Raw genomic sequence first — 20319 nt, forward strand, 5'->3', positions numbered from 1 at the left:
GGGAGGCGGGCCAAGAGGGGGAGCCGAGAGAGGGCTTGCGGGCCAGAAGAGGCACGTCTGAGCATTACAGAGTTGAAGTGAATCTGGAACCCTCATGTCTGGCTCACTGGTATGTGGTGATGTTTGGGCTTCCATTGAACTTTCTAGAGAAATGTTTTCTGCGCACTCATAGAATACCAGTTCTTTCTACGTTTGCATGTAGAACTGCTTCCATAAACAGTGATCCCTCTGCCTGAGTGGGACTGTCCGAGTGACAGATCAGAGGGCTGAGCCCACAGCCCGACCCGTGACACCGACAAGTCCCCTCACCTTTCCTGCCTCTTTCAAATCTGGGGCTCGAGAGTCCTTCCCCTGTGTGCCCCAGAGGGTTGCTTTGTGAACTGGTTTAGAATTCTGCAGAGGAAAGGAACAAAATAAATACCCAAAATCCACTCCCTGAAACATTTTGGATTATGTTGGACCTAATATCTAGGTGTCCCAGCCCCAGTCAAGTTGATAACAAAAATGAAGCCATCTCAGAAGTGTAGGCACTTGGGCCTGTGTGAGCTGTGGTTCCCAGCAGGAGCAAAGGGCAGGGGGTGAGCAGGGAGAGGAGGCTGGCAGTGCCTCCGCCCCCTGGCTGGCGCCCGGAGCTGATGCGCCAACGCTGCCTTGCCTTCCAGTGTACAGAGACATCCTGGCCTGCGGCCGGGGGGACTCGTTCTTCATCAGGAGCCACTTTGAATGTGAGAAGGAGACCCCGCAGAGCCTGTCCTTCACGCGAGGGGAGGTCTTCCGAGTGGTGGACACACTGTACGATGGCAAGCTGGGCCACTGGCTGGCCGTGAGGATCGGAAACGAGCTGGAAAAGGGCTTAATCCCCAACAAAAGCAGGTATCGGAGATGCTGTTCGCACCCCTCCCCCGCTGTCCCCCGGCATTCTCCCCACACACAGACCAAGCCACGCACCCCACCCCACTCACCACATCCCCCCCTCCTCCTTCCTCCTCTCCCGGGTGTTGACAAGGAACCTAGCCAGTGTCCACCCTTGTTTTGGGGGGAGGCTTATGTACCACCCCCCTGGCCCACTATGGGGCTACGGAAGAAAAGTGACTTTTTTTTTTTTTTTATAGTTTATTTTTAATTAGTGAGTCAACGTGAGGGTACAGTTACAGATTTATACATTTTTGTGCTCATGTTTCTCCCTTACAGAGTTTGATAACCCATCCCTTCACCAGTGCCCATTCTCCACCACCAGTAAACCCAACATCCCACCCCCCCTTCCCAGTCCCGTCTCCCCCCACCCCACCCTGCCACTATGGCAGGGAATTCCCTTTTGTTCTCTCTCTCTGGTTAGGTGTTGTGGTTTGCAATAAAGGTGTTGAGTGGCCATTGCGTTCAGTCTCTAGTCTATATTTGGCCCGCATCATCTTTCCCCCACATGACCAACAACCACATTTTACTTGCTGTTCCCTTCTCTGAGTTGCCCAGAGTGAGAGAACAGCCTCCAAGCCATGGTGACAACCTCCTGGTACTTATTTCTACTATTCTTGGGCGTTAGTCTTATAGTCTATTATTCTATATTCCACAGATGAGTGCAATCTTTCTATGTCTGTCTCTCTCTTTCTGACTCATTTCACTTAGCATGATACTTTCCATGTAGATCCACTTATATGCAAACGTCATGACCTCATTTTTTCTAACAGCTGCATAGTATTCCATTGTATATATGTACCAGAGTTTCTTCAACCAGTCATCTGTTCTAGGGCACTCGGGTTTTTTCCAGATTCTGGCTATTGTAAACAGTGCTGCGGTGAACATATAAGTGCATATGTCACTTCGACTATACTTTTTGGAAGAAAAGTGACTTTTTAAAAAAATTTTTGCTGGGGGAACACCTGCTGTTCTTTGGGTTTACTCCTGTTTTTAGGGTTTCAGTGCCATGATTCATTCCTGAGGGTGTTTGTGGGGAACCGTGTGGGATACTGGGGGTTGATCCGAGATCTGCTGTATGCAAGGCAAATGCCCTACCTCCGCTACTGTCTCTCTAAGAAAGGTGATGAAGGCAGGGGTACATTGGCCCTGCTTCTCAGCTTGTGCTGAAAGGTTATTTGGAACCTCTGAGCTTAGAGGTTTTGAGCTCCTTTGGGGAGACTTTGTGCCCCCTGCCCTTCTCTGCCACCCTCGAGAAGAGAGCCCCCCACGTTCTCCACGCTATTTGTGGGCTGAGCTGTGACTTCTCCAGCCCTAGCTCGGCAGCAGAGGGGCGTGATATGGGGAAGGACAGGCCCCGTGTCCCCTCCCTCACCCCGGAGGGTCAGAGCTTCCCTTGCTTGCTTCTCCCAGAGCCGAGCAGATGGCCAGTGTTCAGAACGCTCAGAGGGACAACGCTGGGGACAGGGCGGACTTCTGGAGAATGCGTGGCCAGAGGTCAGGCATGAAGAAGAACTTGCGGAAGAGTCGGGAAGATCTCACTGCTGTGGTGTCGGTCAGCACCAAGTTCCCCGCCTATGAGAGGGTCTTGCTACGCGAAGGTGAGGAAGCCCTGGGTGGGCGGCACGCGTAGGAGGAGCACACGGTTTCTTTCCTTTAGTCTTGTGATCAATAACCTGTAAGATTCTCTTGTCTTTTTCCAGCTCAGGAAGTAGACATTGTTTTCATGGCCCTTTCCTTTCATTTCAGCTGATTTCAAGAGGCCGGTGGTCTTATTTAGCCCCATAGCAGATATCTGGCAGGGCTCTGTATCTTTTTTTTTTTCCCCAGGTTCAGGCTCTGAATGGTTAAATGCGTGTGTGTGTGTGTGTGTGTGTGTGTGTGTGTGTGTGTGTGTGTGTGAGAGAGAGAGAGAGAGAGAGAGAGAGAGAGAGAGAGAGAGAGAGAGAGAGAGAGTGAGTGAGAGTGAGAGTGTTGCCTGGAGCAAAGCCAGGTATAAGAGGGGGGAATTGTAACCAATCATGAGATTTGAACATAGTGAGCTATGTGTACTTCTCAATGCACGTGTGATTTTTTTCCTCCCATCACACTCTTTTTGTTTGTTTTGTTTTTGGGGCCACACCCAGTCATGCACGGGGCTTATTCCAGGCTCTTGTACTTGGGGATCACTCCTGGCGGGGCTTTGTTGGCCATACGGGCTATCTGAGAGTAGGCAAGCACCCTACCTATCTACTATTGCTTCAGCTCCATCACTTACCTTTTCTTTGTTTCTTTCTTTGTTGTTGTTTTGTTTGTTTTCTTTTGGGGCCACACCTGGCTGTGCTCAGGAGTTACTCCTGACTCTGCACTCAGGAATTACTCCTGGATGTGCATGGGGCACATGGGATGCCGGGGATCAAACCTGGGTCTGCCACTTGCAAGGCTAGCACCCTCCCCGCTGCACTATCACCATGGCTCCATCTCTTATCTTTTTAGTAGTTATTCAAAGTGTCTTCTACATGATCTGTCATGACATTTGGCATTTGTGATGAACAAGGAAGTGACGCCGTAGAGTTGGGGATGACAGAGCACATGGTTTCTTTCATTTGGTCTTGTGATCAATAACCTGTAAGATGCTTTTGTTTGTTTCCAGCTCAGGAAGTAGACATTGTTTTCATGGCCTTTCTCCTTTCATTTCAGCTGGTTTCAAGAGGCCTGTGGTCTTATTTGGCCCCATCGCAGATATTGCACTGGAAAAGTTGGCAAACGAGTTACCTGACCTGTTCCAAACTGCTAGTATGTAATATTTTCCTTCCCCAATTTTTATTTTGGAAGATGACTCATACAGAAGAATTGAAAAAATAATGAACAGTCACATAAACTTTACCCGATTGTCATCATTGTTATTATTTTGCTATATTTACCATCCCCCTGTATCCATACATATTTTACTCTTTTAGGGGGTTGTTGGGTCCACACGCTGGTGGTGCTCTAAGACTGTTCCTGTTTCTGTGCTCTGGTGTCACTCCTGGTAGTACTCAGGGGACCATGTGGTGTTGGGGATTAATTCCTGGGCTCTTGCATACAAAGCATGTGCTCAGCCGTTTGAACTATCTCTCTGGCCCCACGACATTCCTTTTGTAAAGTATAAGACAGGAGTCCCATGCATGTTCCCCATTGGACTGATGTGTTTTGACCTATTGCTTCCGGATGACATTTTGGTTCGACAGGAAGTGTGGCTTCTCCTCATTGCTTCTCAATGGAAGCCTCTGGTGGCAGGTGCCCCATCATTGCTAATAATGCCATGCTGAGTATTTGGTTGTCTCTGATTTTCAAAATATTAATTAGCTCTTGTATGTACTTTCACTTTTCCAGAAACAGAGCCAAAAGATGCAGGATCAGAGAAATCCAGTGGCGTGGTGCGGTTAAATACTGTGAGACAAATTATTGAGCAGGTGAGGATAAAAAATTGTGTTGGAGGGGCTGGAGTAATAGTACAGCAGGTAGGGCGTTTGCCTTGCACGCGGCCAACCCGGGTTTGAATCCCAGCATCCCATATGGTCCCCTGAGCACTGCCAAGGGTAATTCCTGAGTGCAGAGCCAGGAGTAACCCCTGTGCATTGCCCGGTGCGACCCAAAAAGAAAAAAAAAATTTTGTTGGAGTGTTTGGGCCACTGTTGGTAGTGCTTGAAAGCCATTTCTGCCTCTGTGTCATAGAGGTCACTCCAGGCAGTGCTCAGAGACCATGTGGTGGTGCCAGGGAATGAATCTGGGTTTTCCACATACAAGGCATGTGCTCAGCCTTGAGCTAGCTGTCCAATCTCATGTGAGAAAATTTACCACAAGACCACATCAGAAGCATTGGAGCAGAATTTGCTGACATCTCTTTCAGAATAAAATCTTTATTTTAATAGGCACTAAATGTTCATGAGAAAAGTAAATATAAATGCATTGATTTGCTACTGGTTCTTAGCATTATACACCCCCCCAAAAACAAAAACAAAAACTTGTTAAATAATTTTCCAGAATTTCTAACAGGTTGATTATAATAAAGTAGATGGGATGTGGAGAGAAATGTGTTCTGTTTTGTTTTGTTTTTCTATTTATCTTTTTGGTTTGGGGCCATACCTGATGGTGCTTGGGAATTGCTCCCAGCAATGCTTAGGGAACAGTATGATACTGGGAATCACACCCCAGCATCCTGCTCAACCCATTTTGTTGCTGTGGTTTCCAACTTAAATTGACAAGTTTTATCTGACTTTTCCCCAAAATCTCCCATTACTCCCTCACACCCATTCAATTTTTACCTATTTAATCTGGGGAGGGTTTTTAGGTGATGCTTAGGAGGCCTGAGGGGAGAGGGGAGAGTCCCTACAGTGATTCTTGGCCGTTGTGGCCAGTGGTTCAATATGAGGATGAGACATTAGGGTGCTCAGGCCCTGTGGTCTGGGTGCTTCAGGGCCACACTGATTGGTGCTGGGGGGTGGGGGGGGAGCTCAGTGGTGAAAGGAATTGAAACCCAAGATGGGAATCATTTAACTCATTTAATTGTGGTGGGGCAGTGCTCAGAGCTTACTCGTGGCTCTGTGCTCCCAGATCACTCCTAGAGATTAGGGGATTCCATGTGGTTCCAGAATCAAAACCAAAACCAAGGCAACATTCTTCTATGTTGTATGACTTCGGGCACGCACTAATGTCCCTTTCCCCTGTCTCTGCAGGATAAGCACGCATTACTGGATGTGACTCCTAAAGCTGTGGACCTGTTGAATTATACTCAGTGGTTCCCAATTGTGATTTTTTTCAACCCTGACTCGAGGCAGGGTGTCAAGACCATGCGCCAGAGGTTGAACCCAACATCCAACAAAAGCTCTCGAAAGCTATATGACCAAGCGAATAAGCTTAAGAAAACTTGTGCACATCTTTTCACAGGCAAGTGAAATTTAAAGTGTAGTCTCTTTTCTCAAAACTTGAGCAGTGGAGAATGGGAGGAATGAAAAGGTGATCTGAACGGAGAATAGTAACCTGAAATCCTAGTCATGACTTTCTGAAAAGTAGTTAATCCTGTAAAAATGGTGGGAATGTTGGGTGACATGGAGCTTACACCTGGCTCCTCACTAAGGAACTGCTCCTGACCGTGCTCGGGGAACCATATGGGATGCCAGGAATGAACCTGGGTTAGCCATGTGTAAGACAAATGCTGTACTATCATTCTGGCCCCATTTAGTGTCTATTTTAACTGTTTGAAAAGACCGTTAATGTCTGTGACATTGGTCCTTTCGATGAGGGTCAGGTGTGTGTGTGTGTGTGTGTGTGTGTGTGTGTGTGTGTGTGTGTGTGTGTGTAAGAGAGAGAGAGAGAGAGAGAGAGAGGGGTGGGGGAATGGTACTGGAAAGCCTTACCTACCACCAGCACCCACATCTATGTATGAATTGAGTTATTCTTCTCTACTTACTGGAATTTGCACATATACTCACTCTAGTTTTTTAACCACAGTCTGCAAGCATAAACATGTTGAAGATTCCTGCACTAACTTCCAGTGGTTTTGTCATTTGAATGTCCAAGTTAGGTGCTTGTCACTTTGTTGGGTTTTTTTTCCAAACCCCACTGCACACGAGCCCTTTATTTGTTTGTTTGTTGATTTATTTATTTATTTATACTTGTTACTTTGGATATTAGATTATCTTGAGGATATATTATACTATGTTTCTTATTATGTTTTAAAAATATGCTTTTCGTTTATTTATTCATTAGCCTCTAGCATAAAAGCACACTTTTTAAAAAAACAGATTTAAAAAAAAAATTTATTGAATCACTGTGAGATAGTTACAAAGTTACAAGCTTTCATGTTTGGGTTACAATCACACAATGATCAAACACCCATCCTTCCACCAATGCACATACCCCACTACCAGTATCTTGGTAAACACCCCATTTCCCACCCTCCCCCGCCTCCATGGCAGACAACATTCCCCATACTCTCTCTCTACTTTTGGGAATTATGGCTTGCAGCACAGACACTGAGAGGTCATCATGTTGGGTCCATTATCTACTTTTGCCATGCATCTCCCATCCCGACTGATTCCTCCAGCCATCATTTTCTTAGTGATCCTTTCTCTATTCCATCTGCCTTCTCTCCTCTGCTCATGAAGCAGTCTTCCAGCTATGGGGCAATCCTCCTGTAAAAAACATATCTTTAAAGGTAATTTTTCTGAAAAAATATATTCTCAATAGAAATGACAGTTGTACTTTGTGTGGAGGTAGGGGATTTATTACAAGACCGTCCCTCACCTATCAAAATTCAATGATGTTCAAGATTATTCTGTAAAATGTCTTAGTGGTTATAGGAAATTCATATATATTCTTATTCTCTTTCTTCTTAAAATTTTTATTGAATCACCGTGAGATACAGTTACAGAGCTTTCATATTTGAATTTCAGTCATACAATGATTGAACACCCATCTCTCCAACAGAGTAATTTTTCCACCACCAATGTCTCATGTGTGTTCTCCTGTTTAATTTAACACTAGATTACATTTAATACCTAATACAGTGCTAATGCTATATATAGCTGTTATACTTCCAGTATCGGGAGAAGTGACAAAGAAAATCCAGTCTGTAATGTTCAGTTCACCCCTCATCACAGGCATGTGCCTTTCTGCTGTGGTTGAATCCAAGAACACAGAACCGTGGATGCAGAAAGCCAGATGTAGTCATTTCTTAGCACCAAAACACTCATTTGTGGACTCCAGCAGCTAGCTTTTACTGTTCTCCACTAAAGGTCTTTAGTGTTCAAATAGTGTGCAAACTTTGTCTCACATTTGCTTGTTTTCCTTTAGCTCTGCCAGCAGTTAGTTAAATGATGCCCAGTAGCGTTTCACACAAGCATTTGCTCAAGTGATTAATGTAGATCTTTTTTATTTGCCACAGCTACAATCAACCTAAATTCATCCAATGATGGCTGGTTTGGTAGCTTGAAGGACACAATCCACCAACAGCAAGGAGAAGCAGTATGGGTCTCTGAAGGAAAGGTATGTGGAGTGTTACTCTATTAGAGGTGAGAGTCCGTGCTTTGAATCTTCTCTCAAGAGGGTAGTGAATGTAGTAAACCCAGGCCCATTGGACATGATTCCAACATATGTGCACATGGAATGTGAAATTTGATCAATTCACTGGCCATTTATGGGTCTACTGTACTGAAAGAAAAGCAGTGTGCCATGCGCACCTCTACATTCACTCCCCCTTTTCCTCTTGATGTAGCAATTAGTGTTTACTCCAACCACACTAATCAGAGCTTACAAGATCTCATGCTGAGCTCCACAGCCTACTAAGATGTGGCCAACTCAGAGTGGAGGGGCGAGGCCAGTTGGAAGAGCATGGGAAGCAGGGGTCAACAGGAATAGAAGAAAAGCCAAACCGGAAGACGGTTGCAGAGAACGGTTGTAGGCATTTGACTCAGTGACCAGAGAGCACTGGGAAACTCACGTGGGCTTCTACAGTGGCCCCGTCTCCACCGGCCACATACACTCAGCTCCGCTGCACTTCCTCCCTCTAGAGCAGCGAGTAAACATTGCCTGTGATTCCTGCAGCCTTTGCTGCTCGTCTCCTCTGGTCCCACGGAAACTGAGATGGCTTGCGAGTCACCAGCCCTCTGATCTTGCTGTGGAAGGGATGCAGTTGCCAGTCTCACAGTTCCATCCTAGTTTTTCCTCTGTAGAGCAGTGATGAGGGCATCTCCCATCTGAGGGTCTCAGACTTTGCCCACCTCCGAGGGAGAACAAACTGAACAGGACTGTAGTTTCTGCCTTGCTGCAAGGACTGAGGAATCCTGTGGCGAGTTAGCATCCCAGGAGACAAAGGGTCTCAGACTTTGCCCGCCTCCAAGGGGGAACAAGTTGAACAGGACTAGAGTTTCTACCTTGCTGCAAGGACTAAGGAATCCTGTGGCAAGTTAGCATCCCAGGGGATAAATGTGCATTTACTCCTAGGAGGAGGAGGAAAAAGGTGGAGAGAAGCTAAATTCTGGATAAAAGTGCAACGTTACGAGCGGGTGTGGCTCCAGGTGGCACCTAGGTGGATTGCCAGGGCACAGGGGATCTTCAGGACTGCTCCCTGCACACCAAGGAACAGTCATTTAAAGCCAAACGCTCCCAGGAAAATAAAAGTGCACCCCCTTTCTAGAACACAGCAAGGTCCCTTGGGACCTTGGCTGTGCCCTTGGGAGAGTTCTCCAGTCCCCATTCCCTGGGGTCCTGGCCAACTCAACTGACCCTCCAAACAAATTCCTCTAGATGGAAGGGATGGATGATGACCCTGAAGACCGAATGTCCTACTTAACCGCCATGGGTGCGGACTATCTGAGTTGCGACAGCCGCCTCATCAGTGACTTTGAGGACACCGATGGTGAAGGAGGTGCCTACACCGACAATGAGCTGGATGAGCCAGCTGAGGAGCCCATGGTGTCTTCCATCACCCGTTCCTCGGAGCCGGTGCAGCATGAGGAGGTGAGGCAAGGCGAGGCCCTGCAGGAAAAGGAGGTTCCGTCTTTGCTGGAATTCCTCCAGATGGCTGTTGTCGGGTTGGAGCCCATGACTTCTAGGCAGTCTCTCGTCCAAGTCAGTGCCGACGATGGCAGCTGCTGTCCCTGGGGGAGTGGGTCAGGGATGGATGAAGCGCTGGGGGAGACGGAGAAGCACTGGTGCCTCCCCCTACCCCCTACCCCAGGCCCATACACGTGCTTCTAGATGGCTGTGTGTGCCAGCTGTCCAAATTCCAAGTGCGGCGTCCCTGTTGGATGCAGTTCTGCTGGATTCACTTGTAACCTTTGATTAGGTCTCTGGATTCTCAGTCTCCTCGCTTGTTCTTTTCTACCTCTAACCTGTCTAATCTTGCTGAAGCTCCCGAGTGTTTCCCCATCAGTTTCCTTCTCTCTTGTATTTCAAACATTTTTTAATTGGATTAAATTACTGTGATTAGTTTTGCGTCCAATCACGTGTACCCCACAGGAAACAGTTTTCGATCCCAGAAATCTCACGGAAGGCTGGGGGAGAGGTGTAGCTCAGCAGGCGCACCCTTAGCTGGTGTGCATTAGATCTAGCCCCAGCACTGCAAAAATAGATGGAAATCTCGGATCCACTAGAAGTCTCATCAATAGCCACAAAACTGGCGTCAGAGCAATTAAAGTTGCACCTTGGAGAACACTGGGGTCGTGATCTGCATAGGCAAGACTGTCCACTTCTGTAGATTGCCCTTAGCAATTTCGCTCATCTTAGTAACTGATAATATTCTTTTTTTAAATAGAAGGATCAAGAAAACAAGCTAATAAGTACCAAGAAAATGTCACCATGACCCCCTCCAAAAAATTAGTACACACTGCCAGACATGTTATAAAGAATAAATTAACTCATTCCAGAATGTCTATAGATAGAGGTGAGCTCATGGTGAAAACGTTCTTGTAAACAGAATGGAGAGAGAGATGAAATTTCAGGAGGTTCTTTTTATTTTGTTATATTTTAAGGAGTGGATGCAGCCACGTTTGTTTTTGTTTTTTTTTCTTCCGGTTTGGGGCTTTCCCCCCAACGCCTCTTAAGCATTTCTGTTCAATGGGAATCCTCCTGGCATTTGCCTGTTCAGTAAAGAAGCACTGGGTCAGAACTTCAGCTCTGGAATGTACTCAAGTTGGTAGAACTCCAGCAAAGCAGATGAGGATTCTCTTCTCTGCTGGCCTATTCTTCTTGTGAATGAACCTTTATGTCTTGTAGAGCATAAAGAAATCCAGCCCAGAGCCACGAGCTCAGATGAGGAGGGCTGCTAGCAGAGACCAACTTAGGGACACTAGCCCGCCCCCCGCATTCAAGCCAGATCCACCGAAGGTACGTGGCTGGGGAGACCAGGATGGGAAGGCAAAGGACACAGAAGCTTCTGGAGTTCCCTACAGGCCAGAGGAGACAACTATGTTGAATTATATGTTGGGTTTTTTGTTTGTTTGTTTTGTTTTCAGGGTCTTTTTATTTTCTTTTTTCTTTTTTTGCTTGTTTATTTCTTGACTTTTTCTTTTTGGATTATGTATTTGAGTTGTATGCACCATACTCGTGCCTCTATTTTGGCTTATTGGTTGAATTTGAAGTAAGAAAGGGATGAAAAGACATAAACAGGAGGCAGTTTTAGGAAAATATAAGATTTCAGGACTGGTAGTGTTTATTAATTGGCCTTTTTTGAGAGAGAGGGGGCTAAAAAAGGATTAATGTTGAACAAATACTGCATGGCCAAATCACCAGTCTTAGAATCTGTTTTTTCCTTTTCTGTCCAGTGAATCTTTTCTGCCTGATTTAAATACACCAGAAAAATCCTTACTGGTGATTCAATAAAGTAAAAAAGAAAAGAAGGAGAAGAAATCACCATATTCGTGCTCTCACTGTGAGGTTTCCAAGCTAAAGTATTACTCAGAATCAAATCATGACACTGACACCTGACTCAGCTGTTATGACTCTTTCACCCTCTAAATCAAAGCTTAAGCTACAGACTTCCTTAGAAGTCGTTCCTCGCCCCACCCCATTTCTCTAATTCAGTATTTCCTGAGAAGAAAGTAACAAGGAGTTTGTATAAATGTCACAAGCCGACATGAGAAACATGGCAGTGCACATTGAGTCCACGTATGAGGAAGTATTCAGTAGGCGCGTGTCAGACTGTACTAGTGGCCTACCTTCCCCTAGCCCCTACCACCTCTGGCTGGGCATAGGCCTCACCCTCAGGCCAGGGGCTGCCCACTCTGTGTGGGCGAAACCCAGTATCCTACTTCATTGTCCTGAAATCTGCCTTATCCTGGCATCTTCTTCAAGGTTCAGGCTCCGTAGTAGGAAACGGGGGCTGGACTTCTTCCCACACCCCCAGCCTCTGTGCACTGGCCCAGCACCTGCTGTGTTTCCTGGAGCTCTTGCCTCCCCTCGGGTAGGAAGCCAGAGTCGGGATCCGGGTGCCCCCACGTGGCAGGTGGTCCATCTCAGTTCTTTGTCCACATGGCGTTTGTCGAGCACCTTTGGAAACTGATCAGGAAATTGTGTGTATTAAATCACTAACAGACATGAAAAGAAGCTGCAAGACCAGGCTAAAAAGAATATGTGCTTGTCCTGCAGGCCAAAACGCAAGCCAAAGAAGACGCCTTTGATCTCTCCAGACCCCACGAGTACAAGTTGGCGCCCTCCGCTGCTGCTGGGCATGACATTCCTGGGGCCTCCACCAAAGGGCAGCCTCCTCCCGTGGCAGCGAAGCCTGTCTTAGGACGGTCTATTCTGAAGCCGTCCACTCCCGTCCCTCCCCCGGAGAGTGAGGAGGGGGGAGAGGGCAGTGAGGAGCAAGACAACACCCCCAAATCTGTCCTGGGCAAAGTGAAAATCTTTGAGAAGATGGATCACAAGGCGCGCTTGCAGAGGATGCAGGAGCTCCAGGAAGCCCAGAATGCAAGGGTAACGTGTTGATTTGGTTTGGGAGCCGCTTCCACAACTGCTGGAGGGGCTTTTTATTCCTGGCTCTGTGCTCAGGGGTGACTCCTGGTGGTGTTTGAGGGACCATCTGCAGTGCCTGGAGAATTTGAACCTGAATTAACAAGGGCCTTAGTCCCCCGTGCTATCTCTCTAGCCCCCAGGGTACTGTCAGTGTCACTGTTTTCCCTTTGCTCATCAATTTGCTCAAGCAGGCACCAGTAACATCTCCATTGTGAGACTTGTTACTGTTTTTGGCATATCGAATATGCCACGGGGAGCTTGCCAGGCTCTGCCGTGCGGGCAAGGGACTCTTGGTAGCTTGCCAGGCTTTCAGAGAGGGGCGGAGGAATTGAACCTGGGTCGGCCACATGCAAGGCAAAAGCCCTATCTGCTGTGCTATCACTCCAGCCCCCAGGGTAATTGTTTTTAAACCACTACTCTGTTTAATGTGTTGTTTTGTTTTGTCTTTACACCTGGTGGTGCTCAGGACTTACTCCTGGCTCTGTGTGAATCATTCCTGGCAGGCTCTGGGAACCATATGGGATACCAGGGCTCAAACCTTGGCTTGTCCTATGTAAGGCAAATGCCCAGCCCATGGTACTATAACTCTGGCCCTAGGCTGTATTGTGTCAACAATAAGAACTTTATTTCAGTTAATTTTATTTATTTGTGTATGTGTGTGTGCCAGAAGTTGAACTTGGTCTCACCCAAGTGAGGCCTGTTGTCTTACAATTGACCCACATTTCCTGCTCTCAGTAATACAAATTTAAGTGATTTTTACTTCAGTATAATGACTCACAGTTTTTTTTTTTCTCCTGCTGCTACATAATAGGCAGGATATTCTCACACATGACACCAAAGGCATGCTGAGTGTCATTTCTTCTTGGTCATCAGCTCTCTGCTCCCTTTTTCTTCTGGTCAAGAAAGCGGAACAGTATAGGGGAAAAATTCTACTCTCCATATTTTAGGGCTTTGACTCAGGGGCTGAAGTGGCAAGTGTGACAAGAGAATTAGTATTGTCCACGATTTATTTAATTATTTTTAGCTTTATTGGAGGTGGGGCTTTGGGGATACACCCCCCTATGCTCAGGGCTTACCCTTGGCTCTGTGCTCAGGGATCACTCCTGGAGGGACCATGTGTAATACTGGGTATCGAACATTGGTTGGCCATGTGCCAGGCAAACACCCTACCCTCTGTACGATCTTTCCAGCCTAATGAATTCTATTTTATTTGAAATGTTTGGTAACATGGTTTAAAATTTCTTCCAGATCTGTCACAAAAACCAACCAAAATGTGGATTTTAAAATGGAAAAATCCATGAATTGTACTTGATTCTTTATTTCATTTATTTAAAATTTTTGTTTGTTTGTTTGTTTTGGACCACATCTGGTGGTGCTCAGAGCTTAGTCCTGGCTCTGTGCTAGGGGTCACTCTTGGAGGGCTCAAGGAATTATTCGGGATGCCAGGGATTGAACCCAGGTCAGCTGTGAGCAAAGCAAGCCTCTACCCACTATGCTATTCCTCTGGCCCCAGTCTGTTTGAATTATTGTGCCATGTGCACTGAGAAATTTTAAAAAGTCAAGTTTGTTGAATAAGCCTCCTGCATCATGAGCATGGGCACCAGCCCTGGGCCCTCTCTCCAGCCTCATTGACTCTGGAATGGGAAAGATGGGGCCAGCCAAAGCCTGGAATCAACTGTTGTATTCTAATTTATTCTTTCCTTCTTCTTCTTCTTCTCTGTGTGTGTGCACACATGTGTGCTTAATCACCACAGTTGGAAATTGCTCAGAAGCATCCTGATATCTATGCAGTTCCAATCAAAACCCACAAACCAGACCCTGGCTCTCCGCAGTACACAAGGTAAGAGCTTTGACATGAGTGTTAAAAGAGGATTTGTCTGGGATTCGGACGATAAGGGAGGATCCCTACATTTCAAACTAACAAGATTTTCTCCTTTACACAGCAATTTACTGTCCTCATTCATTTAAATCTCATAGTAAAAATTACAGGGCCCTTTTGCAAGCAGAAACAAGTGTGATCAGTGATATTTCAAGTCTGCCTCTTAGATATATTGGAGAATTGTTAGGTTAGTGTGTGTGTGGACAGAACCCATGTTGTATCCCTGGGACCTTGTTGATAACATTTTATGGCTTTTAGCCAAACTGCTAATTACTTTATACCGTATAGCCAGATCAGGCCACAGGGACCGAACTGTGGTCTGAAGGAGAGTCACTATCACAGTTGATCAGTGTGGGGAAGATGGCCTGTATTTAAAATGCTACACAACCACAGTGTCTTATTGTCGAGGTTTTTATACAGGAATACTTCCTGCTTTGGAGGATACACATATATACCCCCCACACATTTACCACACATACTCACACACACTCAGCTTCTGTGACAGCCATTATGACTGGAAGCTCGAGTTTAGTTAGTTCTATTGCCATGGAAAATTAAAGGCAAATGTTTGCTTTGCCAGTTGAATGGTGGCACAATCAGCTAAGTCATCCTTGGTAACAAGGAAGCTTTGGTGTAATTGATCAAAACTGACAGCAAACTCCCTCCCGGGTAAGGCCATGACTGGGAAGCTTTGGGGTGGGTGTTAGGGAAGGCAGTCCCTGACTTAGCTGGAGCAGGAAGATTTTTTTTTTAAATAAATTTATTTATTTTAAATTAATGAATCACCATGAGGGTACAGTTACGGATTTATACACATCTGTGCTTATGCTTCCCCCATACAAAGTTCGGGAATCCATCCCTTCACCAGTGCCCATACTCCACCACCAGTAAACCCAGCATCCCTCCCATCCTCCCCAATCCCATCTCCCCCCACCCCACCCTGTCACTGTGGCAGGGCATTCCCTTCTGTTCTCTCCCTCTAATTAGCTATTGTGGTTTGCAATAAAGGTGTTGAGTGGCCACTGTGCTCAGTCTCTAGCCCTCATTCAGCCCGAAACTCCCTTCTCCCACATGGCCTTCGACTACATTATAGTTGGTGATCCCTTCTCTGAGTTGCCCTTTCCCCAGAATGTGAGGCCAGCCTCCTAGCCATGGAGTCAACCTCCTGGTAGTTGTTTCTACAGTTCTTGGGTGTTAGTCTCCCACTCTGTTATTCTATATGTCATAGATGAGTGCAATCTTTCTATGTCTGTCTCTCTCTTTCTGACTCATTTCACTTAGCATGAAACTTTTCATGCCGATCCACTTAAATAAAAAATTTGTGACCTCCTTTTTTCTAACAGCTGCTTAGTATTCCATTGTATAGATGTACCAAAGTTTCCTCAACCAGTCATTCGTTCTAGGGCATTCGGGTTTTTTCCAGATTCTGGCTATTGTAAACAGTGCTGCGATGAACATACATGTGCATATGCCATTTCGATTATACTTTTTTGCCTCTCTGGGATATATTCCCAGCAGTGGTATTGCTGGGTCAAATGGGAGTTCAATTTCTAATTTTTTGAGAATCGTCCATATTGTTTTCCAGAAGGGCTGAACCAGTCGGCATTCCCACCAGCAGTGTAGAAGGGTCCCTTTCTCCCCACATCCTCTCCAACAGCGGTTGCTTTTGTTCTTTTGGATGTGCGCTAGTCTCTGTGGTGTGAGGTGGTATCTTGTGGTTGTTTTGATCTGCATCTCTCTGATGATTAGTGATGTAGAGCACTTTTTCATGTGCCTTTTGGCCATTCGTATTTCTTCTTTGGTAAAGTTTCTGTTCATTTCTTCGCCCCATTTTTTGATGGGGTTGGATGTTTTCTTCTTGTAGAGTTCAACCAGTGCTTTATATACCATTGATATTAACCCCTTATCTGATGGGTATTGTGTAAATATCCTTTCCCATTCTGTGGATAGTCTTTGGATTCTGGTCACTGTATCTTTTGCGGTGCAGAAGCTTTTTAATTTAATGTAGTCCCATTTGTTGATCTCTGTTTTTACTAGATTGCTTAGTTCTGTGTCACCTTTGAAGATACCTTTATCTTCAATATCGTGGAGGGTTTTGCCGACCTTGTCTTCAATGTACCTTATGGTTTGTGGTCTAATGTTGAGGTCTTTAATCCATTTTGATCTGACTTTTGTGCATGGTGTCAGGTCTAGGTCTACGCCCATTTTTTTGCATGTGGTTGTCCAGTTGTGCCAGCACCATTTGTTAAAGAGGCTTTCCTTGCTCCACTTCACATCTCTTGCTCCCTTATCAAAGATTAGATGATCATACATTTGGGGTTGTGTGTAGGGATATTCCACCCTGTTCCATTGGTCTACTGCTCCGCCTTTGTTCCAGTACCATGCTGTTTTAATTGTTACTGGAGCAGGAAGATTTTATTTGTGTTTGTTTGGGGCCCGCACCTGCTGGTAAATCTGAATGAGTCCCTCTTCTCTGTGCTCAGGAGTTAGAGATAGGACCAGGGCCTCCCGCATGCAAAGCCTGCTCTCAGCACTTGGAGCTCTCTCCATCCCGGCTGGGAAATCCTTAGTTCATGGAGTACTGGGTGCGCTTTCTCCCTCTCTGTCCAAGTGGCAGATATTACTCATGTCTCCACTTTGGGACTCAGAACCTGGAGTGGAGCCTGGAGCTGGGCGGCACATGGTGTAGCTCAAAGGGGCTCTGGGCTGGCTTAAAGGTGCCCAGAGTGCGGTGGTCTGGGTTAAAGGTGCCCAGAGGGAATCTGATCTGACTTAGAGGTGTCCAGAAGTGGGGTGGTCTGGCTTAGATGTCCAAAGTAAGGTGGTCTAGCTTAGAGGAGCCCAGAATGGGGTGGTCTGGTTTAGAGGTGTACGGTCTGGATTAGAGGTACCCAGAAGGGCATGGTGTGGCTTCAAGATACCCATAGGGGCATGGTCAAACTTTGAGTGCCCAAAGGAGCAGCGAGTGCCCAAAGACAGCTGGCTTAGTACCTCTGAGCCATCCATCTCTGGCTTAGAGATGCTAAGTGGAGCATGGTCTGACTTTGAGGTGCCCAGAGGAGCATGGTCTGGCATAAAGGTGCCCAGAGAGACTCTGATCTGGCTTAGAGATGTCGAGAAGTGGGGTGGTCTGGCTTAGATGTGTCCAGAATGGGGTTGTCTGGTTCAAAGCCATCCAGAGGGGTGTGGTCTGGCTTAGAGGTACCCAGAGGGCTTGGTGTGGCTTCAAGATACCCATAGGGGCATGGCCTTTTTCTGAGGTGCCCATAGAGGCGTGGCCCGGCTTAGAGGTGCCTAGTGGGGTGTAGTCTGACTTGGACAGCTCACTTCCTGGTGGTCAGCGGCCAGGATGTGCCTTGCAGTGGCCCTTACTGCTCTCACTTTGTTAGTTCCAGAGCTCCAGAGCCACAGAAAGTTCCTTCCCGACTGTACCAGGAGCCCCGGGGCAGTTACGGCAGTGACGCGGAGGAGGAGGAGTACCGCCAGCAGCTGTCGGAGCACTCCAAGCGCGGCTACTACGGCCAGGCGGCCCGCTACCGGGACACTGAGTTATAGCTGTCTCGGGAGTGACTTCTGGTGTCCTGCTGTGGCCACCTCGGAACCGCGCTGCTGCTGAGCCCTGGGCTGGTTCTTCCGGGCACTGCAGAGGGCCCGGATCTCCTGCCTGGTCCCGCGGGGTTCAGGGCCAGCCCGTGCTTATGAAGGACTGAGCGGTGGGGGTCCTGGGTGCGGGAGGGGATGGTTCTGTGCTGAGAACGGAGAGACGCTCCGTGGCCTGATAACTGTTACCTGCTTCAGTGGACCAAAATCTGTGTTTATTCTGTTTGTGAATTTTTAACTTGTCTATCGAGAAGTGATAACTATTTTTCCCCTCATTAATAGCTGCCTTCAAGCACAATGTGAAAAAAGGGATAAAAATAACTGTCAGACTCAACTAAATTCCAGGAAGTATTTTATTACAGTTCTAAGTGCCTTTCACAAGAAGTGTCTTCAGTTTTTTTCCCTTCAAAGCTTTATGCAGAGCCATAATGGACTAAAACCATTTGGACTAAATTTTGATACCAGTTTAATAGCTATGGTTTCCTTTGCACTGTGTCAACTCTTCAAGATATTTCTCTTTGTAATATTTTTCCATAAATTCTAACTATATATATGACTATATATATATGAGTGTGTATATATATATAGTTTTATATAGTTATATCTGGTAACTTGGCTACCAGTGCTAAATAGCTTGAAGATCAAGAAGTTGATATTGAAATTTATTTGTTTAAAACCATGTATTTCATAAAAACAAATACTCGGGGGGAAAAAAGAAACCACACATTTTATTTCCTAAAGTGTATGTTATTGATCACTGTTTTGTAATTTAATAAAGAGGATATTACAATCAACAGTTTGTTTTGTTCATTTGTGTACTACCTTTGTTTTTCTTCTTGGTGTTGAGGACATACCAGTAGTGCTCAGTGTTACTCTTAGCTCTGCACTTAGGTGGTGCTGGGGACCATGTGTGATGCTGGGGATCGAGCTCAGGTCGGCCATGTACAAGACAAATGCCCTTCCCACTGGACTATAACTCTGACCTACATTCCCTTTTTTCTTTTAAATTTTATTTCTATAAAGTTGTTGACAATAATTTGTTACATTTACTATTCCAACACCAATCCCACCACCATTACACCTACCCACCTCCATCTTTCGAATATTTCCACTTCGACCCCCAAACCCTGCCCATAAAGCAGGACCTATTTCATATTGTTTGTCATAAATAAACTACTAAAAATGACCCCCAAATTTTCCTTTAGAGGAAACTGTGTGAAGATTGTTGTATTTCACCCTGGAGCAAGTAAGCTCTTGTATAAGAGATTTCTAACATGTTGTTAAAAGTCTGCATTCCCTATTTTTAAATGGAACTTTTATTTCAATTACAGATTATGAAAGTTGGAAAATGCTTTCTGCTGAATATTAAACATGAAGACATCATTGAAAAGCAATAAAAGATGAGTTCCCATGATACCACCTAGTGGATGATTTTGGTGTATTTCCTCCAGTTGTATATTTCCAGTTATGTGTACTACTTAGGGAGCTATGTGTTGTATTCACGGTTCTGTCTCCCACTTTAAAAATCTTTTTACTTTGGGACCACACCCAACAGTTTTGAGGGGTGATTCTTTTTTTTTTGAATCACTGTGAGATAGTTACAAACTTTAATGTTTGGGTTACAATCACGCAACGATCAAGCACAAGGGGTGATTCTCAACACGAGGGGTCATTCCTGGGGAAGAGGTGATTAAACCCAGGCATCTTTTATTTTTTTTTTTTTTGGGTCACACCCGGCGATGCAAAGGGGTTACTCCTGGCTCTGTACTCAGGAATTACCCCTGGCGGTGCTCAGGGGACCATATGGGATGCTGGGAATCAAACCCAGGTTGGTCGAGTGCAAGGCAAACGCCCTACCCGCTGTGCTATTGCTCCAGCCCCACAGGCCTCTTAAATACAAGGATTGTTCTCTATTCCTCTGAACCATTTCCTGGCCCCATCTCTATTTTTTACATTTTGTATTAATGAACTATTAATGAGCATTTCTCTTAAGTAAAGCACGCATGCTCACAATTGCTCATAACTGCAGGATAATAAATTCTGTTACTGCTTCCTAAGATACAATTCTGCTGTTATCTACTTGGATAGTTTTCACTTTTTGACTTATACCTTATTTTGTATCACTGTATCATAGTCATCCCATTGTTCATTGATTTATTCGATCAGGAGCCAGTAATGTCTCTATTCGTCCCAACCCTGAGATTTTAGCAGCCTCTCCTTACTCGTCTTCCCAACCCTTGGAGGCTCTTTCAGGGTCAGGGGAATGAGACCTGTTATTGTTACTGTTTTTGACATCGAATACGCCATGGGGAGCTTGCCAGGCTCTGCCGTACGGGTGGGATATTCTAGGTAGCTTGCCGGGCTCTCCGAGATATATATATATATATATATATATATATATAAACTTATAGAGGGAAACATATATATGTATAATTTCCCTCTATGATTTT

General features: G+C 45.8%; 1 protein-coding gene across 4 annotated transcripts in view; it reads left to right on the forward strand.

Annotated features, from left to right (window-relative positions):
• The window catches only part of TJP2 (tight junction protein 2), a 79699-nt gene extending 61532 nt beyond the window's left edge, over positions 1 to 18167 (forward strand). For 2 of the 4 annotated variants that reach the window (XM_004600119.2, XM_055146361.1), the window contains exons 13-23: positions 663 to 873; positions 2326 to 2513; positions 3592 to 3687; positions 4267 to 4346; positions 5610 to 5820; positions 7820 to 7920; positions 9181 to 9393; positions 10651 to 10761; positions 12022 to 12351; positions 14145 to 14230; positions 17659 to 18167. In XM_004600119.2, coding sequence (XP_004600176.2) covers positions 663 to 873; positions 2326 to 2513; positions 3592 to 3687; positions 4267 to 4346; positions 5610 to 5820; positions 7820 to 7920; positions 9181 to 9393; positions 10651 to 10761; positions 12022 to 12351; positions 14145 to 14230; positions 17659 to 17824 — 1793 coding nt within the window. In that variant the 3' untranslated portion in view covers positions 17825 to 18167. The remainder of the gene's footprint in view (positions 1 to 662; positions 874 to 2325; positions 2514 to 3591; positions 3688 to 4266; positions 4347 to 5609; positions 5821 to 7819; positions 7921 to 9180; positions 9394 to 10650; positions 10762 to 12021; positions 12352 to 14144; positions 14231 to 17658) is intronic. The other 2 variants (XM_055146378.1, XM_055146373.1) reach the window with 1 other exon arrangement.
• Positions 18168 to 20319: the final 2152 nt, after the last annotated feature.

Source organism: Sorex araneus, chromosome 1 (genome assembly GCF_027595985.1).
Source record: "Sorex araneus isolate mSorAra2 chromosome 1, mSorAra2.pri, whole genome shotgun sequence".
Taxonomy (NCBI): Eukaryota; Metazoa; Chordata; class Mammalia; order Eulipotyphla; family Soricidae; genus Sorex; species Sorex araneus.